General features: G+C 42.1%; 1 protein-coding gene across 1 annotated transcript in view; it reads left to right on the forward strand.

The window, feature by feature from the left end:
* The window catches only part of PLEKHH2 (pleckstrin homology, MyTH4 and FERM domain containing H2), a 103,816-nt gene that overhangs the window by 75,366 nt on the left and 8,113 nt on the right, over positions 1–20,337 (forward strand). Inside the window, exons 19-26 of the mRNA XM_084828944.1 lie at positions 1,338–1,450; positions 7,574–7,753; positions 9,624–9,721; positions 9,951–10,128; positions 11,394–11,549; positions 15,497–15,594; positions 17,309–17,450; positions 17,767–17,912. Coding sequence (XP_084685070.1) covers positions 1,338–1,450; positions 7,574–7,753; positions 9,624–9,721; positions 9,951–10,128; positions 11,394–11,549; positions 15,497–15,594; positions 17,309–17,450; positions 17,767–17,912 — 1,111 coding nt within the window. The remainder of the gene's footprint in view (positions 1–1,337; positions 1,451–7,573; positions 7,754–9,623; positions 9,722–9,950; positions 10,129–11,393; positions 11,550–15,496; positions 15,595–17,308; positions 17,451–17,766; positions 17,913–20,337) is intronic.

Below are 20,337 nucleotides of genomic sequence, written 5' to 3' on the forward strand. Positions count from 1 at the left end.
TTTTGGATCAAGTAACCTCCCTTGTAGACTGTGGGAATGCTGTAGACATCATATACCTCGACTTCAGTAAAGCTTTCGACAAAGTGCCCCATGATATCCTGATGAGCAAACTAGCTCAAAGTGGGCTAGATGAAACAACGATCCGGTGGATCCACAGTTGGCTACAGAATCGGACTCAAAGAGTGCTTATCAATGGGACCTTCTCAAACTGGGGAGAGGTAACGAGTGGGGTACCACAGGGCTCAGTCCTGGGCCCAGTGCTCTTCAACATTTTTATTAATGACTTGGAAGAGGAGGTTCAGGGAATGCTGATCAAATTTGCAGATGACACAAAATTGGGCGGGATAGCTAATACTTTGGAAGACAGAAACAAAATTCAAAGGGATCTGGATAGACTGGAGCGCTGGGCAGAAAACAACAGAATGACATTTAATAGAGATAAATGCCAAGTTCTGCACCTAGGAAAAAGAAACCAAATGCACAGTTACAAGATGGGGGATACGTGGCTCAACAACACTACAAGCGAGAAGGATCTTGGAATTGTTGTCAATCACAAGCTGAATATGAGCCAACAATGTGATGTGGCTGCAAAAAAGGCAAATGCTCTTTTGGGCTGCATTAATAGAAGCATCGCTTCCAAATCCCGGGAAGTACTAGTTCCCCTCTACTCAGCACTGGTTAGGCCTCATCTGGAGTACTGTGTCCAGTTCTGGGCACCACACTTTAAGAAGGATGCAGACAAACTGGAGAGGGTTCAGAGGAGGGCAACAAAGATGATCAGTGGACTGGAAACAAAGCCCTATGAAGAGAGACTGAAAGAACTGGGCATGTTTAGCCTTGAGAAGAGAAGACTGAGGGGAGATATGATAGCACTCTTCAAGTACTTGAAAGGTTGTCACAGAGAAGAAGGCCAGGATCTCTTCTTGATCATGCCAGAGTGCAGGACACGGAAGAATGGGCTCAATCTACAGGAAGCCAGATTCCGGCTGAACATCAGGAAAAACTTCCTGACTGTTAGATCAATATGACAATGGAACCAATTACCTAGGGAGGTGGTGGGCTCTCCCGCACTGGAGGCCTTCAAGACGAGGCTAGACAGCCATTTGTCAGGGATGCTCTGACTTGGATTCCTGCATTGAGCAGGGGGTTGGACTCAATGGCCTTGTAGGCCCCTTCCAACCCTACTATTCTATGATTCTATGATTCTATGCCCTTTGTGTCCATTTCAAGGTACTACTCTACAGGGTCCCAGAAATTTTGGCTAGCTTCAGTAGCCACCCCAGATTTTGGTCATACTGTCATTACTTCAGATAAGTGACACTCTCTTTTTCTTCCAGCTTCTCAAATCTGGAGGCATCCTACTCTTTGCCACAGCAAAGATGGGATTACATCTCCTCTTACGACCCTCCCATCTGAGGCTCTGCAAACGGAAGCTATAAAATTATTTAAGGTAAAACATGTTGTAATTTTTCTTTGTTAATTAATGATAATGACTTCTTTGGGAACGATTTTCCCCTTTAATGTGTTTTGTTTGAGATGGTGTAGAATTACAGTGTAATCCCATGTATATTTACTCAAAAGTACGTACCATTAGGTTAAATTGAGAATATTTATGTGGATATAGGACTGCAGCCTTAATTACATAATGACCCAGTTCACAAATTCATGGAGGAGAAGGCTATTGATGGCTACTAGTCCTGTTGGCTATATGCTACCTCCAATATCAGAGGCAGTATGCCTATGTACACCAGTTGCTGGGGAACATGGGTGGGAGGGTGCTTCTGCACTCATATCCTGCTTGTGGGTTTCCCATGGGCATCTGGTTGGCCACTGTGTGAACAGAATGCTGGACTAGATGGACTTTTGGTCTGATCCAGCATGGCTCTTCTTATGTTCTTAAGTAACAAAGGCCACCCCAGTGGGTTCCAACTCTGGGTTGTCTGTCTCCCAGCAATCCAGAGTTCTGAGTTCAGACATCAGAATAAACAGCCTCAACGGTTGTTTATTTCAGCAGGAGCAGGCACCAACATGCACACTCACTTCTGCTAATCTTTTCAATGAATGTGCAAACTATTGAACAAATATGTATTGTGAACTAGGCCAATGCATAGTTGTTCAGTAGTGGGAATAAATCTCAAAAAAGCAAGGTCTTCAGGTTGGGTTTTTGTTTGCTAGTAAAGAACAACAGTTTGAGAAACTACAATTTCCTTAAGTTTGATAGTTTATGAAATAGATAAAAGTATAAGCTACCAACTCATCATTTTCCACAATTCTTCTCCAGCGAATGTGTGTATTTACTTTTGGAGCTGACATTACAAGCTAGCTAGTTCTAATTTATTGGAATTTATATCCTAACGTATCTTGAAATCTTAAAGGCATAACACATCCAAAAGAAAATATAAAGTACCTTATTGAAACAAAAAGACAAAGGCCTGGTTTGCACATCATGCTAAGCCACAGTGGGTTGTTATCGTGGATGGTTGCAGGATGGCCTAGCATGATGTCCAAACTTGGAGCAGTTGTTCCATTGCAGGTTGTTTTTCACAAACAACCCTAAGAACCTATGGCTCGTAGTAGGATCGTTTAGGGTGGCTTGTCCTCAGGGTGGCTTGCTGTGACATCTGAACCTGGCAGGGCAATTTTATGATGGTTGGGAATGGCTAGAGAGCCGCCCAACAAGAGTGGCAAAAAACCCTGCCACTCTTCATGATCTTCCTAGTGTGGCTACCATTCCTTCTCATCCCTTCTCAGTGCCCTCTGCCTCAGGATGGATTAAAAAAAAATTCATAGAAATCTTGAAGAAAGGACACCGGAGAGTGTCCTAAATGCATTCACAATTTGAATGTCCGCTGCTAGGAATTTTGTGTAATTTTGCCTTCAGTTTTACTGTTCTGCAATTAAATTTGTGTATATTTAGCAATCTGCCTCCCTTGGCTCCCCTGAAATTTGCATATGTTTACTGATCCACCTCACTTGCCTGCCTTGAAATTTATGCATCTTTACCCAGTCAGTTCCCGCTCTACCTTGATATTTGCATATCTTTACCCATTCAGTCCCTGTTCTGTCTTGAAATTTGTGTATGTTCAGCAATCCGTCTCACTGCTCTGTAACCTCATGTATATCTGACAGCTAACCAGAGGAAGGAAGTGACAAGCAAGAAGTGTGTGTGTGTGGGGGGGGAAGGCGGTGGAGTTGAAAGCAGCTGGTGGCTGCAGGAGAGAAGGAGCTTTAGGAGCGGGTGTTATTACGTCAGTAGAACATGAAGCAGCCTTTTAAAATAAAGGTGTTCACTAGCAAGGTAAACACTGAAGTGGGGGGATGAAATTGACAAGGACATTGATAAGAGGGGAATATCAGTACGCTTGGCTAAATAGTGGACAGGTGGTCTTTTGCACTTGCAGTTGTGCAAGATCCTGGAATTATTATTTTTAAAAATTGCAGATATGTTCCTGCATTCTTAAGGGCTCAGAAAACTATTTCCTTTTGGCAATCTGACACAGGAGGGGGTGGGGGGACATTTCCCTCAGGAAGCACTGAAGTGGAGAATGAAATTGATGAGGACATTGACAAGAGCAGGGGATATGGCTATGCTCGGCTCAATAGCGAACAGGTGGTCTTGTGGTCCTCTGCACTTGCACAAGACCCCTAAAATACTTTTTTTTTTTTAAAGTTTGCGAATGTGTTCATAAAGGCTCAAAAACTTAAATCCCTTTGGTGATCTGATGTGGGAAAGGGCGGGGGGTTCCCTCATGAACTGGCAACCCCAGCGGACCAGTTGCAGCAAGGGTGCTGATGTAGGGAACAAGGATTTCTGTCGCAAAGGCCCCAGGGATATGTGCCAGCAGTGGCTGGGAGGACTGAGTGGGACTGAGGGAGAAACAAGCCATGGCAAGCCACTGAGTGGGCGATCATCTAACAGGAGTAATGGCCACCATGGCTTATTCTCAGGGTGGTTCAGCGTGACGAGCAAACTCACCCAAAGTCATAATAGTTGATAAAACCAAATCTCCTTGAAGTTGTAACCCTAAACACACTGTTGACTGAATACAGTGGGGCTTACTTCTGAGTAAACATGCATAAAATTGCACAGTGAATTTCAACCTTGACTTTAAAAAGTCAGCCCAAGTGTGGTGGTCTTGCCTAAATTCTTAAATATGTACAGGCAGGTTTTGCTGACTTTCCAGTGGAGAGTGCTCCGTAGCTATGCAGGAAGTCCTAACTGTTAGCAGTTATTTACTTATTACATTGAAAGCAGTTTACAATTTAAAATAATGACTAAGAGAGAGGAGAGAGGAAGAAAATAAGCAAGGTCATGGGTACCAACTCTTTTATTATGTTTATTTATTTATTACAGTACTATTCTGCCCAATAGCCGAAGCTTTCTGGGCAGTTCCCAACAATTAAAATCCTAAAAGAGAACATGATCAAATAGAATATAAACATGTAAAACTACGGTATAAAATAAAAATAAGAACCAAAATGAAACTTAGCAGCAGTGCAAAGATTTAAAATACAGTAACAGATTTAAAACAACAGAAATGGAAATGCTAAAATGCCTAGGAAGATAAGGTCTTTACCTGGTGCTGAAAAGAGCAAAACTTAGGTGCCAGGCGAGCGTATCTGGGAAGCTCCTTCCACAACCGGGGTGCCATAGCAGAAAAGACCCTCTTTATAGTAGTCACCCACCTCACTTCCTTTGGTGGGGAGTCTTGGGCTTTCTTCACACCTGAGTTTTTTAGCAGGATCATTCTTCTTTAATCACTGGTTTTCACGGGAGCTTTAGATGACACTACTGCTCTCCTGTGGCTATCTCACAACTTCCACTCCCTCTTTCTGTGTTATCTGAGAACGGAAAACCCAGCATTTTCTGTGCTTGCGACTGAAATTGCCATTTCCTCCCTGTTGTTTATTTCCCCTTTAGCGCTTTGTCCCGCTTTGTGTGGGCGAGCGCCAGGGGGTGTTACTGGGCGGTGTTGAATAACATTGTCATGACAACAAATTGGTGGGAAGTGGGGGGCAGGTCACTGACTGGGCTTCCAGTGACCATTTCTGTCTCTTTCCCATTCCACTATGGGCTCCGAGATCCCTTGAACAGAGCATGCTTACTTCTGAGTAAACTCATTGGCTGTAAGGCTTTCCTTTCCTGGGAGTAAGTGCCATTGAAATCTGCGTGGCTTGTTTCTGAATAGGCATGCATAGGAGTGCATCCCCTTCAATGCATTTACTTGGAACTTCCCCCTCCCATTGACTTCACTGACTACTTCTTCTCCCTTTTGCTCACCAGTTTGATGGGCTTTTTTCCTCCCAGGGTGGATGACGGAGTCTCCCTTCTCAGCCATGCAGGAGAAAGGTTTGACAGTTAGGATTTCATTGGGTATTAAAAGTACCTTTTCTCCTCCCCTGAATAAATTCATCATGCAAAGCTTGGAATTGTCATTTTTTATAGTTTCTTTTTGGGGTGTGTAGTTGTTTTAGATAAGGCAGTAATGCTAAGGTGGTTTTCCATAGTACTCCCCCCCACCTAGCCAGCCCCTATCTCTTCTCCTAGCCCACCTTCCAGGGTCATTGGGAAGCCAGAATAAGGAGGAAGAACAACAATAGCATGGTGGGGGGAGCAAGCTGGGTCTAATGAAGAAGGTGTCCCCTGTGAAGTGGTCACCTGGCGGGTGTGCTGCTAGGGAGGGCTTGGTGCACTGACTGTATACAAGTCCATTTGTGGATTTCTTACTTCTGTAGTTGGGAACCTGGAAATTGGTATACCCTTCAAACTCAGTATTGCAAGCAATATACTGCATTTAATTTGATTACACACTGACATATTTAGCAGAAAAGGACTAGCAGCGCCAGCAACCTCAGGATAAACCATCGAGAAGACTCTCTCTCCCTCAGAGGAAGGAGAGGATCAGCTCCGTAGCCTGCTATCCAGATCACTTCTGACTTCCGTCCTGCTGTAGAGGAGTGGAGGGATGGGGTGGAGCCATCAATCATGTTACAGGAACCAGTGAACAGGGGAGGGGAGGGGATATGGAGCCAGCAGTCCCCTTCTGTCCTGACTGTTCTGTTCAGTTCGGCCCAGCCATGAAAAGATATAATGCGGAGGGATGCATTACAGAATCACAGAATAGTAGGGTTGGAAGGGGCCTACAAGGCCATCGAGTCCAACCCCCGGCTCAGTGCAGGAATCCAAATCAGAACATCCCTGACAGTTGTCTTGAATGCCTCCAGTGTGGGAGAGCCCACTACCTCCCTAGGTAATTGGTTCCATTGCCGTATTGCTCTAACAGTGAGGAAGTTTTTCCTGATGTTCAGCCGGAATCTGGCTTCCTGTAACTTGAGCCCATTCTTCCGTGTCCTGCACTCTGGGATGATTGAGAAGAGATCCTGGCCTTCCTCTCTGTGACAACCTTTCAAGTACTTGAAGAGCGCTATCATACCTCCACTCGGTCTTCTCTTCTCAAGGCTAAACATGCCCAGTTCTTTCAGTCTCTCTTCACAGGGCTTTGTTTCCAGTCCCCTGGTCATCTTTGTTGCCCTCCTCTGAACCCTCTCCAGTTTGTCTGCATCCTTCTTAAAATGTGGTGCCCAGAACTGGACACAGTACTTCAGATGAGGCCTAACCCGTGCTGAGTAGAGGGGAACTAGTACTTCCCGGGATTTGGAAGCTATGCTTCCATTAATGCAGCCCAAAAGAGCATTTGCCTTTTTTGCAGTCCAAATCCCAGAAAGGGTCAGGAATCAAAAGGAACGGTTTGTAGTGGAATAAAATGCCAGGTGTGAAGAGAGTCTTGGTGGACCACTGAAGATGATCTTAGGGTCCAGGTAGTTATATATGTTATGTACATAATGAAGGCTTCGGTCCTGGGAAACATCTCCATTGAAAACAAGACTTGCTTCTGAGTAGTCATGTATAAGATTGCACTGTAGGTTATACAATGGAACTGTACGAGGTTTATAGAGGGAACCTTTATGGGAGGCAGCATAGCTCAGTGGCAGAGCACATGCTTTGCACGCAGAAGATCCCAGATTTATCTCAGGCACCTCCAGTTAAAAAGATTGGGTAGCAGGTAATGTGAAAGATCTCAAACCGGCCCTAGAAGGCAACTGCCAGTCGGAATAGACAATACTGGTATAGATGAACAAATAGTCTGACCTGGTATAAGGTAGCTTGCTATTTTCCAGTAATTCAGGGAGGACAAGAGCTAAATGGCAGGTGATCCCAGCTGAGCCAGTGGAGGAGGCTTTGATGCCTTACCTCTCCCTCTGATGCAGCTGGGTGGAATAACCTCTCATGTGGACAAAGGAGATGTGGCATGAGCTGCTATCCAGCAGAATAAACAAGAGGCAGAGAAATGACTGCCTCCTGTCAGTGTTCCATATCTGTGTAGCAGTCATCCATTTTCCAAAGTTAATGAGATTTTGTTCTTACAAGTGTTGTTCTTAGAACTGTAGTGGTTTCTTAATATGTTTGTAATACATTGATAAGCTGCTTCTCCAAAATAGGATTTATTGAAACTTGAAATGCAAAGCCGAATTATTATTATTATTATTATTATTATTATTATTATTATTACAGACTTGCCAGTTGTTTATAAATGCTGCGGTGGACTCCCCTGCCATTGACTATCATGTGTCTTTGGCCCAAAGTGCTTTACAAGTCTGTCTCACACATCCAGAGCTTCAGAATGAAATCTGTTGCCAGTTAGTTAAGCAGACAAGAAGACGGCAGCCACCTAATCAGATAGGACCTGTTCAGGTACTAAACATGTACAGCAAAGTATCTGTTACACCTGTATTGAGGGACTGACTGGTCAACTCCAGTAGGTTTCCACCACCACAGTAGTATGTACTATGGGAATCAGAAGAAGAGAATGCAGATACTGTTTTGGTGCTGTCAGTAGAATAATGTGAACAGCCATAATTAAAATGCAAATTAATAGGACTTTGGTCCTCTTGATTTTCAAGAAGCCAAAAAAGGAGGGGAGTTGAAGACTCAAAATGATGCTTGAAGTGAAAGAATGTTACCTTGCACTGTAGTATGCTTGGTGTGTTTCAGTTTTGGTGTGTTTTGGCCTCCTCCATGGAAATATTACTACAAGGATTGTAGTTACTGAATATTACAATAATACCTTCACATAAAAATATGTACATTACACCAAATGTATAAACTGTGTATAGCATCCACAGTCTCAAAAACAGTGAAAAGGCGCAATAATAAAGATAATTCCAAATAAATACCCATCTGTTCTCTAAACCCTCTAGTATTAATTGAAGCATGTCATATATAAGAAGATCCAATGGTTATATTAGCATTCTGCCAACTCCGTTATAAATAATGAGTCTGTGGAACATGATAAAGGACATAGGTAACTTTTCAAAGGCTGAAATCATATAGTTGCAGACCTCGCTATATTACCACAGTCTAAAGTGAGAACAAAGCTAATGAAAAAGCCATAAAATTGTTCTTGGACTGGGAGCCGGGAGATCCAGGCTCTAGTCCCCACTCAGCCATGGAAGCTCACTGGGTGATTTTGGGCCAGTCACAGACTCTCAGCCCAACCTACCTCACAGGGTTGTTGTTGTGAGGATAAAATGTAGAGGAGGAGGATAACGTAAGCCGCCTTGGGTTCCTTGTAAGAGGAAAAAAAGGCGGGATATAAATGCAATAAATAAATAAATAAACTCTACAGTCATTTTGAACTATAGAAATAAATAAATAAATTGACCCTGGAAAATACATTGGATATTCTTTTCCACAGCACACTTCCTTTTTTATGAAGCTGCTATGGCTGGAAAATAACTTTTTATTATGGTTATTAACATTATTAAATACTAAATTAAGCTGGCTTGTTAGCTGACATTACGCCAGAGTTCCCTGCTTCAGATGAAACAGGGAACTCTGGCTTAATACAAGCCAGAACAAAACACTGAAGCAGTGCAAGAGCAGAAGAGTATTAGGCTCTGACGCTCAATCCCAGCTTCCTAAGTGATGAAACGGGCCAATTGCTTTTTTAATATCTTGTGATGTTTCATTTGGTCGTAATAAAACTACTGTTATTGTTTTTTTCTAATGGACCAATATAGCTTCTTGCAAATTTGGTATACATTATTCAGTTTTAAGAATTATTCAGATTAGTTAGGGCTCTCATAATGTGTGTATACGTGTATGTGTGTTTTAAAAGCAAACATCCAGTAGGCTGCTACAGTAAAGAACTTTTGGCAGTTAGGAACAAGTAGGCCACTTTTCCTATCTGTAGGTTACCATTACATATAATCCACTGATTCATTTGAAGAATGTCCTAACTGTAGATAAGCTAGAATGTTTTACACTGAAATATAATATAAACAGTTTTGGATTATTAGTGCAAGTAATGCACCAATGCCAAATGCATCCTGACCCTAAGACTGTGAATTTACATTCACATTTCCCCCTTGCCCTTTCCTCTTGTCAAGGGCTCCCATTCTACCCCAGATCTTCTTGGCACAAGACTGCTGCTTTCCCTCTCTTTAGACTTGGATTTCTAGCTACTCATTGTCCACTATATTCACAAGCCTATTTGTGCTTGGAAGCTATTTGATTCTAAAACAAACTTCAAACAATGATGCTGTTCTTTTTCCTTGACCAGGCCTGGCAGCTTTTAGCACTCTGCATTGGACTCTTCCTTCCACAGCACCCATTCCTTTGGCTCATCAAACTTCACTTGAAAAAGAATGCAGATTCCAGGTATACCTTTTGGGAATATCAGTCATTTAAGGCTAAAGGATTGCTTTCTGTAATGAACCAGCAGCATTTAATTGCATTAAGTAGCCGTTCTTAGTGGGAGATGGGAAGAAAGATGCAGAATAGACTGTAATGTGACATGTTAAGCAAGTTTATTATATGTTAAAATAACCGGTTGAAATCCCTACAGTCCTTTGAGTTCATGCCATGAAGCCTTGTTTTGTGTTCATAGAACTGAATTTGGAAAATATGCAATTTACTGTCAACGATGTGTAGAAAGAACACAACAGAATGGTGACAGAGAAGCCAGACCATCGAGAATGGAAATTCTTTCCACACTTCTAAGAAATCCCTACCATCATTCTTTACCTTTTAGTATTCCAGTGCATTTCATGAATGGCATATACCAGGTAGGCATTAATCATAAAATGATTTATGATAAACTACTGTGGTGGCAGGCCATCACAGCGATGGCTGAGGTGTCACAAATATTGAAAGATGTGGTTCTAATTCTCTCCTTGTCAATAAACAGATATTCAGATTTGATCAGCTTTTCAGAACAAATAAATATTCGTGATCAAAACTACTTAAAATATATTAAGTGAAACATCTAAAGTTCTAAAATGTTGCATTTTTCTTTGTAATTGGACTATCATTTTAATAGAGTAGATGGGAGAAAAATGAATAGCTATTTATCCCTATAATCAGCTTAGTAAATGGGGGTGGGTGAGACTGTGAAAATCAGTGTGCACTAGACAAAACATGTAAATTCCAGTTTGTGCAGTGAGCTAGAGTGTGATTAAAGGTTAACAAAAATCCTCATGTGGATGCTTTTCAAAATAATATCAACTGTTCTTTCCCTGCGATGGCAAAAGGACTCCTGTCCTTCCTCCCCCTGATACCTCAGGAGCACTTCCTCCTGTGTGCATCCAAACTTTCCTAAAGGTAGCAGCACATTTTTTTCTGCCAGTGGAGTATGCCCAGTCTCTCCCCAACTTCACATTGCTAAAGAAAGACGTGTCTTCTAGCAATTCCACTGCTTCTCCCTCATCATATTTCCAGCTTAAAGCAACTACATTAATTTGGTACTTCTAACAACAAAAAAGCACAATCTTTCTTTATATATAAAACTGTTTTTATATAGCAGGGATCATGTCACACCATTAGTCAAGCAGCACTAAGTACATCCAGCTCTGCTGCAAAGCCCATGGTACCAAATTCCCCTGAACTGGATGCTGGAGAGGAATAAGTGTGTCTCTCAGTGACATGGCAAATAAACTTCTGCAGCATAGCGATTGCTGTTTGGGGTTTATTTGCTTGTTTTTGTAAGTCTGTATGCACTCATTGATGTAATGCTTTTGTTCTTAAGTGCTTGCATTATTTTCCTTAGACTGATGTGTGTCTGTCTTTAAATTATTTGGCATTATTGCATTAGATAAATTATTCTTACTTTTAAAAATATTTTATTAAAATAAAGATTGGTTTGATTCCAAAGGTGCATTTCCATTAATGGAAGGAGTCTTCTGTTCATGCAAAGACATGTTCTGTGATGAAGGGCACCTTTGGATCCAACAATCAGTATCCATGTACAACCATGCATGATGGTTGCTTCAAAATCTAATGCTCAAATTTTGTGAGAGTTCATTTCATGTCATGTTTCATTTCTTCTGTCTAGGTTGTTGGGTTTGATGCTTCCACCACAGTGGAAGAATTCTTGAACACACTCAATCAAGACACAGGAATGAGGAAACCAGCCCAGTCGGGTTTTGCTTTGTTTACTGATGATCCTTCTGGCAAGGATATAGAACACTGTCTTCAAGGAAACATCAAGGTGAACAATTCTTTTAAGGAGCTCACTGTCAAAAATATCTTATTTTTTCAGAGGCTTGAGTTCTGAAATAAAATTTTTACTTTATTTTAATGTGATTCATTTTTTTCTTGATGCACATTGAAGGAAAGTAGGAAAACAAATGCTGGAGGTTTTTTGGCATGTAAGGTGGTTTAATAAAGCTCATTAAAAACAGATGTGGGGAGACTAAGTAAAGGATTTATTTCAAGATTTTGAGTGACACCTTTCTAATATTCTTTGTAGTACATGGTGGTAGTGGTATGACAGCTTATATGATTTTGCACTGTATACGTTCTACCCCAGAGGCCCCCATAGGATACAGTGCTGATATACAGACTTTTCATATTATAGCACAGTTTGATGGGGTAAGACCTTTACGTATGTATGCTACCAGAGCTGTGCGGCATACCTGTCATGCAGAATATTTTCCAGAGATAGCCACACAATTGTGATAAAGGGGTCCTAACTCTCATTGATTTCGGTGACAGTTGCCTAGACTGTCCTAATAGCCCAAACCTATGCCTGTTTCCCCTTCATGGATCACTGCCTTGTTGTGGCGAAGGGGCTTGCGTAACTCAGTGAAGCCATAAGCTATGCCGTGCAGGGCCACCCAAGACGGACAGGTCATGGCAGAGAGTTCTGACAAAATGTGGTCCACTGGAGAAGGAAATGGCAACCCACTCCAGTATTCTTGCCAAGAAAACCCCATGGAACGTATCACAAGGCTAAAAGAGATGACGCCGGAAGATGAGCCCCTCAGGTCGGAAGGTGTCCAATATGCTACTGGGGAAGAGCAGAGGGTATTTCCAAGTAGCGCCAGAAAGAGTGAAGCGGCTGGGCCAAAGCCGAAAGGACACTCAGCTGTGGATGTGTCTGGTGGTGAAAAGAAAATCCGATGCTGTAAAGAACAATATTGTTTAGGAACCTGGAATGTCAGATCAATGAATCAAGGTAAGCTGGAGGTGGTCAAACATGAGATGGCAAGATTGAACATCGACATCTTGGGAATCAGCGAACTCAAATGGACAGGCATGGGCGAATTTAATTCAGGTGACCATCATATCTACTATTGTGGGCAAGAATCCCTTAGAAGAAATGGAGTAGCACTCATAGTCAACAAAAGGGTGGGAAAAGCAGTACTGGGGTACAATCTTAAAAATGATAGAATGATCTCAGTACGAATCCAAGGCAAACCATTCAACATCACAGTAATTCAAGTCTATGCCCCAACCACTGAGGCCGAAGAAGCTGAGGTTGATCGGTTCTATGAAGACCTACAACACCTTCTAGAACTAACACCAAAAAAAGATGTCCTCTTCATCATAGGGGATTGGAATGCTAAAGTAGGAAGTCAAGAAATCACCGGGATAACAGGCACGCATGGCCTTGGTGTACAAAATGAAGCAGGACAAAAGCTAATAGAGTTTTGCCAAGAGAACATGCTGATCATAGCAAACACTCTTTTCCAACAGCACAAGAGGCGACTCTAAACATGGACGTCACAGATGGTCAATATCGAAATCAGATTGATTATGTCCTTTGCAGCCAAAGATGGAGAAGCTCCATACAGTCAGTAAAAACAAGACCTGGAGCTGACTGTGGCTCAGATCATGAGCTGCTTCTTGCAAAATTTCGGCTTAAATTGAAGAACGTCGGGAAAACCACTAAACCGTTCAGGTATGACCTAAATCATATCCCTTATGAATATACAGTGGAGGTGAAGAATAGATTTCAGGGATTAGACCTGATAGACAGAGTGCCTGAGGAACTATGGACGGAGGTCCGTAACATTGTTCAGGAGGCAGCAACGAAATCCATCCCAAAGAAAAAGAAATGCAAGAAAGCCAAGTGGCTGTCTGATGAGGCTTTACAAGTAGCTGAGGAAAGAAGGGAAGTGAAAAGCAAGGGAGAAAGGGGAAGATATACCCAACTGAATGCAGAGTTCCAGAGAATAGCAAGGAGAGACAAGAAGGCCTTCTTAAATGAACAATGCAAAGAAATCGAGGAAAACAACAGAATGGGAAAGACTAGAGATCTCTTCAAGAAAATTGGAGATCTCAAGGGAACGTTTTGTGCAAAGACGGGCATGATAAAGGACAAAGAAGGCAGGGACCTAACAGAAGCAGATGAGATTAAAAAGAGGTGGCAAGAATACACAGAAGAACTATACAGGAAAGATCTGAATGTCCCTGATAGCCATGATAGTGCGGTCACTGAACTTGAGCCGCACATCCTAGAGAGTGAAGTCAAGTGGGCCTTAGGAAGCATTAGTAACAACAAAGCTAGCGGAGATGACAGTATTCCAGCCGAGCTATTTAAAATCCTAAAAGATGATGCTGTTAAAGTGCTGCATTCAATATGCCAACAAATCTGGAACACTCAACAGTGGCCACAAGACTGGAAAAGGTCAGTTTACATTCCAATTCCAAAGAACGGCAACGCCAAAGAGTGTTCAAACTACCGCACCATTGCGCTCATTTCACATGCCAGCAAGGTGATGCTCAAAATCCTACAAGCTAGGCTTCGGCAGTATGCGAACCAAGAACTACCGGAAGTACAAGCTGGGTTTAGAAGAGGCAGAGGAACTAGAGATCAAATCGCCAACATTCGCTGCATCATGGAGAAAGCAAGAGAATTCCAGAAAAACGTCTATTTCTGCTTCATTGACTACGCTAAAGCCTTTGATTGTGTGGATCACAACAAACTGTGGCAAATTCTTAAAGTGATGGGAGTACCAGACCACCTTACCTGTCTCCTGAGAAACCTGTACGAGGGTCAAGAAGCAACAGTAAGAACCAGACATGGAACAACCGATTGGTTCAAAATTGGGAAAGGAGTACGACAAGGCTGCATATTGTCACCCTGCTTATTTAACTTATATGCAAAGTACATCATGAGAAATGCCGGGTTGGATGAATCAGAGGTCGGAATTAAGAATGCTGGGAGAATTATCAACAACCTCCGATATGCAGACGATACCACCCTAATGGCAGAAAACGAAGAGGATCTAAAGAGCCTCTTGTTGAGGGTGAAAGAGGAGAGTGCAAAAGCTGGTTTGAAACTCAACATTAAAAAAACTAAGATCATGGCATCTGGCCCCATCGCTTCCTGGCATATAGAAGGGGAAGAAATGGAAGCAGTGACAGATTTTACTTTCTTGGGCTCCAAGATCACCGCAGACGGTGACTGTAGCCATGAAATTAAAAGACGCTTGCTCCTTGGGAGGAAAGCTATGGCCAACCTAGACAGCATAGTAAGAAGCAGAGACATCACCTTGCCGACAAAGGTCCGTCTAATCAGAGCTATGGTTTTCCCAGTAGTAATGTATGGCTGTGAGAGCTGGACTATAAGGAAGGCTGAGCGCCGAAGAATTGATGCTTTCGAACTGTGGTGCTGGAGAAGACTCTTATGAGTCCCCTGGACTGCAAGGAGGTCAAATCAGTCCATCCTAAAGGAAATCAACCCTGAGTGCTCATTGGAAGGACAGATACTGAAGCTGAAGCTGAAATATTTTGGCCACCTAATGCGAAGAGAAAACTCCCTGGAAAAGACCCTGATGCTGGGAAAGACTGAAGGCCAAAGGAGAAGGGGACGGCAGAGGATGAGATGGCTAGATAGCATCATGGATGCAATGAATATGAACTTGAGCACGCTCCGGGAGAGAGCGCAGGAAAGGAAGGCCTGGCGTGCTATGGTCCATGGGGTCACGAAGAGTCGGACATGACTGAACGACTGAACAACAACAACAACATGCCTGTTTACTAATATTTTCCACTGAATTGAATGGGCTTTACTCCCAAGTAAATTTGCATGGGATTACATCCTTTTAGTTACTTATTGCAGTAAAATCAATCCTAACAATAATTGTACAAATTCTCTTTTGGCATATTTTGGAATAATCGTGGTCTGCCTCATGATTTTCCTTGTAGATCTGTGACATTATTTCTAGATGGGAACAGGCCTCCAAAGAACAGCATCCTGGGAAATGTGAAGGCACAAGAACAGTGAGACTTACTTACAAAAACAGGTATATAATGCTGAGTGTATTATATCCTGAGCAATCATTGCTCTTTAGGATAGATTAATTACAGCCAGGGATCAGCCCTCAGAATTGTGTGCAGTGCAAGAGCTATGTCAGGCAACATGTGAATTAATAATAATTAAGAGAGTAAGTATGTACAGAGTGCCTTTCCCTCACTAACTGCAGCAGTTAACTATACATCAGGGATTAGGGAACCAAATAGGCCTGAATCTTGGTGCTTCTCTTTTGAGAAATTAATGAGTGGAATCAAGCTGATAGCTTAAGCACATCCCATTTTAAATAGAAATCACTCAATATATAAAATAGACATCACTTAGTATATCAGAATCCAGGAAACTGTCATAAGTCTGGTTTAAATGCTCTCTCTGAGCTGTTTAGGTCAGCTTCTTTGTGACCCTTTTGAAACCTCCATTCCACATTTTTTACAGGCCACCCATTTCCTGCTGGAGGCTGCTTTTGAAAGATTCTCTTTGCTGAGATTTGGCTAGCCTGCATACATTTTGATTTGGCTTTCAGCCATACAGTTATGAAATTGTCAAGGGCATGCACATCCAAAATATATGACATGTTCAATCTCTAATAACATTTGAAAATTATAGTGGTGAATCTGTAGGGTGAAGGAAAAGATCTAGACTCTAGACTGCTTGAGACTGAAAATTACACCCATCTATTACACCCTCTAGATTCTGACTGAAAAATCACACCCATCAATTAGAATCTAGAGAGTGTAATAGATGTGTGTAATTTTCAGTCGCAATTAGTCTCTTGCCTTAGGCATGTACCTCCCATTCTGGGTGCTTCCAGGCTTTTATTTTGCAATCACTCTGCCTCGTTCACAGAATTTTACAAGAGGTCCAGATGACCTCCTTCTGTCTTTTTTTTTTTTTTTTTACCAGAAAAAAAAATCCATTAAGGAGGAAAAGATGGAATTGCTGCTCAATGTTTTGATTAGTAGCACTAGGAGTCCTCTGTCTTGAAGCACCCTCTGTCAATTACAGGTGGTTCAGGTTTAATAAGAGCTAAAATGCATAGCTATGGCCTAGAAGTTCACTAACCTACCAGATTCCTTTCCTTCTAGCTGGCATTCCTAAAGAGAGTCAATTAAGAAAGAGGAAAACAAAGCAGTAGGCATCTTATAGGTGTAACTCTAGCACAGTAGCCTAGTAGCAAATTGAAAGCTGCTATATATGGGATACATAATGCGAGGTAACGATGGCAGAGTCCTGTAGAGAAGGAGATGTAAAATGGCTCTCCTGTCCATTTTATTCTCCTTCTCTGCAAACAGCAGCTTTTAGTTGGGAACTGGAAATTCATAACGGTATGTCAGTCTTGTGTCATTTCTGTTCCTTTTTCCACTGCTGGGCTACCACATCTTTCTCTTCCCCATTACATTTATAAATCTGTCAAGATACTGATATTTGATTAGGGTTAGTGTCAACATAGTATTAAACAGCATGTTGATTTCATTGCACTACAGAAATGGTAAGTCTTTATAGAGTGTATATGCTTCTTCTGATATTTTTTACGAAGGGCATCATTTGCTACTGAATAATCAGTTTAACAATAATCACAGTGTTATTATTAGCCCTTGACTAATACATTTTCAAGTCTTTACTAGAACTGATACGAACTTGTAAATTATCACTTGCACATTCTAACTAGGCAATTTTCACTTTTTAACATACCACTTCTTTTGCAGACTCTATTTTTCAGTGCAAATCCGTGGCGAGACTGAAAGAGAAAAGCTGCTGCTAATGTATCAGACAAATGATCAAATTGTAAATGGGCTCTTCCCTGTAAACAAAGATCTGGCACTAGAATTGACAGCACTTCTGGCACAGGTGATTAAGCCAGTATAAAATTACTTTCATTTATATCAAATAAAACAATATGTACCAGACCTTTTATACAATACTTTTTGCATGTGCACAATTAATCCCCCTGCACTAGTGTTTAATTTCTGCATCCAGCTATTAAAACTGCAATAACTCACAGATTCTTGACTTGGCTTATAATATTTAGGTTTATTGAATAAATATAATTTAATTGGAAGATGACTGATAATTACTACATATTAAGCTATAGGTACTAGAATATATTGAAGTGATGAAATGTTTCTGTAATAACAATCATTCTCTTTCCTCGCCTATCCACTAGGTGGAGATTGGAGACTTTGAAAGGCCTTTCTCAACTCCAGCAGGGCAAGTAACTTCCCAGTCAAAATCTAATCAGACTTTAAAACAAGTTGTGGAGAAGTTTTATCCAAAAAGATATAGGGATGGGTCTTCAGAGGAACAATTAAGGTATGCTACTAAAGGCTTTACTTTTTTTTTAACAAAGCACAAATAGTATTACATTAAAAAGTTATGAGATTGTAATTATTAGATTGCTTACGCAGAGACTTGGGGCCCATCTACATGGGAGGTTTTCTCCAGTGCTGCTGTGGCATAAAGCCATTAGGGACACATGATGTCGTGGACATTGTGTAGCCACCCCAGAGTTTACCTGTGGGGAAGCTGCATTTTTGCGAGTACTTTTACTCTGTTGTTTTTCTTTAATTCGGCTCTCCCCTGCGGTTCAGCTACTGTGTGCCCATCCCTCTGTTTTAAATTTGGTATGATTGGGGCATTCCCGGGGTGGGTCTTTCACCTGGCCCTGCCCTCAGTAACTTAGGTAACTAAAGTAACTCGCCTGCCTTTCCAACACATCAAACCCCTAGAGTGCTCTTTTGAGCCTTCAGAATTGCCCTGCACTTCCTTTTTGCCAGTGGGGCTAATTAGCCTCCCTGACGATGCACTTCTCTGATGTTTGCATTACTTCGCTTCCCTAATGTCCTGTGAAATCGTTCCCCCGATATTGTGTAAAGTCACCTCTCTGACCCGAAGAGTTTTATCACAGTAACGATCAGGCAAGGTCTTGGGATCAAGGATGCCTCTCGTTGCAAGCAGAGAGAAAGTGCCCAGAAAAGGAGAAAGGGGTGGTGGAAGCTATAACTCCATGACAGTTTGCTGGAATGGAGAGAAATTGGGGTGGGTGGGCTGCTCTTGAGGGGATCCTTCAGATGCTGCACTCAAGAATCGGGGATTTTGGCTTCTTCAGGCAAAAGTGTACACATTGGGGAAAATGGGGTGGGAGCAATAACTATGTGACAGTTTGCTGGAATGGGGTGAAATTGAGGTGGTGGGCTGCTCTCACAGGGAGCCTTCAGATACTGTACTTGAGAATCCAGAATTTTGGCTTCTTCATGCAAAAGTGTATATGGGGCGGGGGAGCCTGGACAGGGGCAGGAAACAAGCCTCTTTCATTGGTTGAGCAACTCCTGCCAGGTTGATAACATTCCATTCTACTCCCCCCACCAAACCCAGAAATATGTTCCTTTCAAGCACTGTGTGACCTATGAAAACTGGATTTTAAAGGTACGGTACACTTGGCTTGTCTTGCTTCATGTGTCCCTGACGGACCAAAGCCGATGCCATGAAAATCTGCTTCTCATTCCATCGTTGTGAAGATCCCCCCTAGACAGGTTGGATGTATCGTTACTAAAATCACTAGATGACTTTTATTTTAAAGAAAAAAGCTTTTCTTTTCTTTAGAAAAAGCTTTCATACACATATACACAATAGCAAAAAGGATAGGCAAACTGCTTTTTAAAATCTTTCCGGTTTTTAAGTAGTGTTTTATTTATTTTATTGTTTTAATTGTTGTAAACAAGCCTGAGATCTCTGGATGAAAGGCAGTATAACAATCTTCATAATAAATAATGCTGTTATGTGTCAAAATGTAATCGCCATACCTGTAAAACAGAGGATTGCAGAGGACTATCTGCTCCATCCTCATGATCTACAATCATTTTTCCAAATAACATGGACCTGTTGCCTAGTGCTTTGCAAATTGCCTCCTCCCATTACAGCATTCCTTACCACAAGAAAAATACAAATTTTACAGAAACTTTATGCCACAGCAGTGGACTTATGCTAGGCATGTGGCTTATTTCTATTCCAGGGGTCCCCAACCTTTTTGGACCCATGGGCACATTTGGGAATTTGAGAAACTGCTGTGGGCACCACCACAGAATGGATCCCATAAAGGATAGAATCAAAGAATAGTAGGGTTGGAAGGGGCCTACAAGGCCATCGAGTCCAACCCCCTGCTCAATACAGGAATCCAAGTCAGAGCATCCCTCACAGATGGCTGTCCAGCCTCGTCTTGAACGCCTCCAGTGTGGGAGAGCCCACTACCTCCCTAGGTAATTGGTTCCATTGTCGTATTGCTCTAACAGTCGGGAAGTTTTTCCTGATGTTCAGCTGGAATCTGGCCTCCTGTAACTTGAGCCCATTCTTCCGTGTCCTGCATTCTGGGATGATTGAGAAGAGATCCTGGCCTTCCTCTCTGTGACAACCTTTCAAGTACTTGAAGAGCGCTATCATATCTCCCCTCAGTCTTCTCTTCTCAAGGCTAAACATGCCCAGTTCTTTCAGCCTCTCTTCATAGGGCTTTGTTTCCAGTCCCCTGATCATCATTGTTGCCCTCCTCTGAACCCTCTCCAGTTTGTCTGCATCCTTCTTAAAATGTGGTGCCCAGAATTGGACACAGCACTCCAGCTGAGGCCTAACCAGTGCTGAGTAGAGGGGAACTAGTACTTCCTGGGATTTGGAAGCGATGCTTCTATTAATGCAGCCCAAAAGAGCATTTGCCTTTTTTGCAGCCACATCACATTGTTGGCTCATA

This window comes from Heloderma suspectum, chromosome 1 (genome assembly GCF_057233095.1).
Source record: "Heloderma suspectum isolate Gila_16-S chromosome 1, 16-S_ref, whole genome shotgun sequence".
In the NCBI taxonomy this organism is placed as follows: Eukaryota; Metazoa; Chordata; class Lepidosauria; order Squamata; family Helodermatidae; genus Heloderma; species Heloderma suspectum.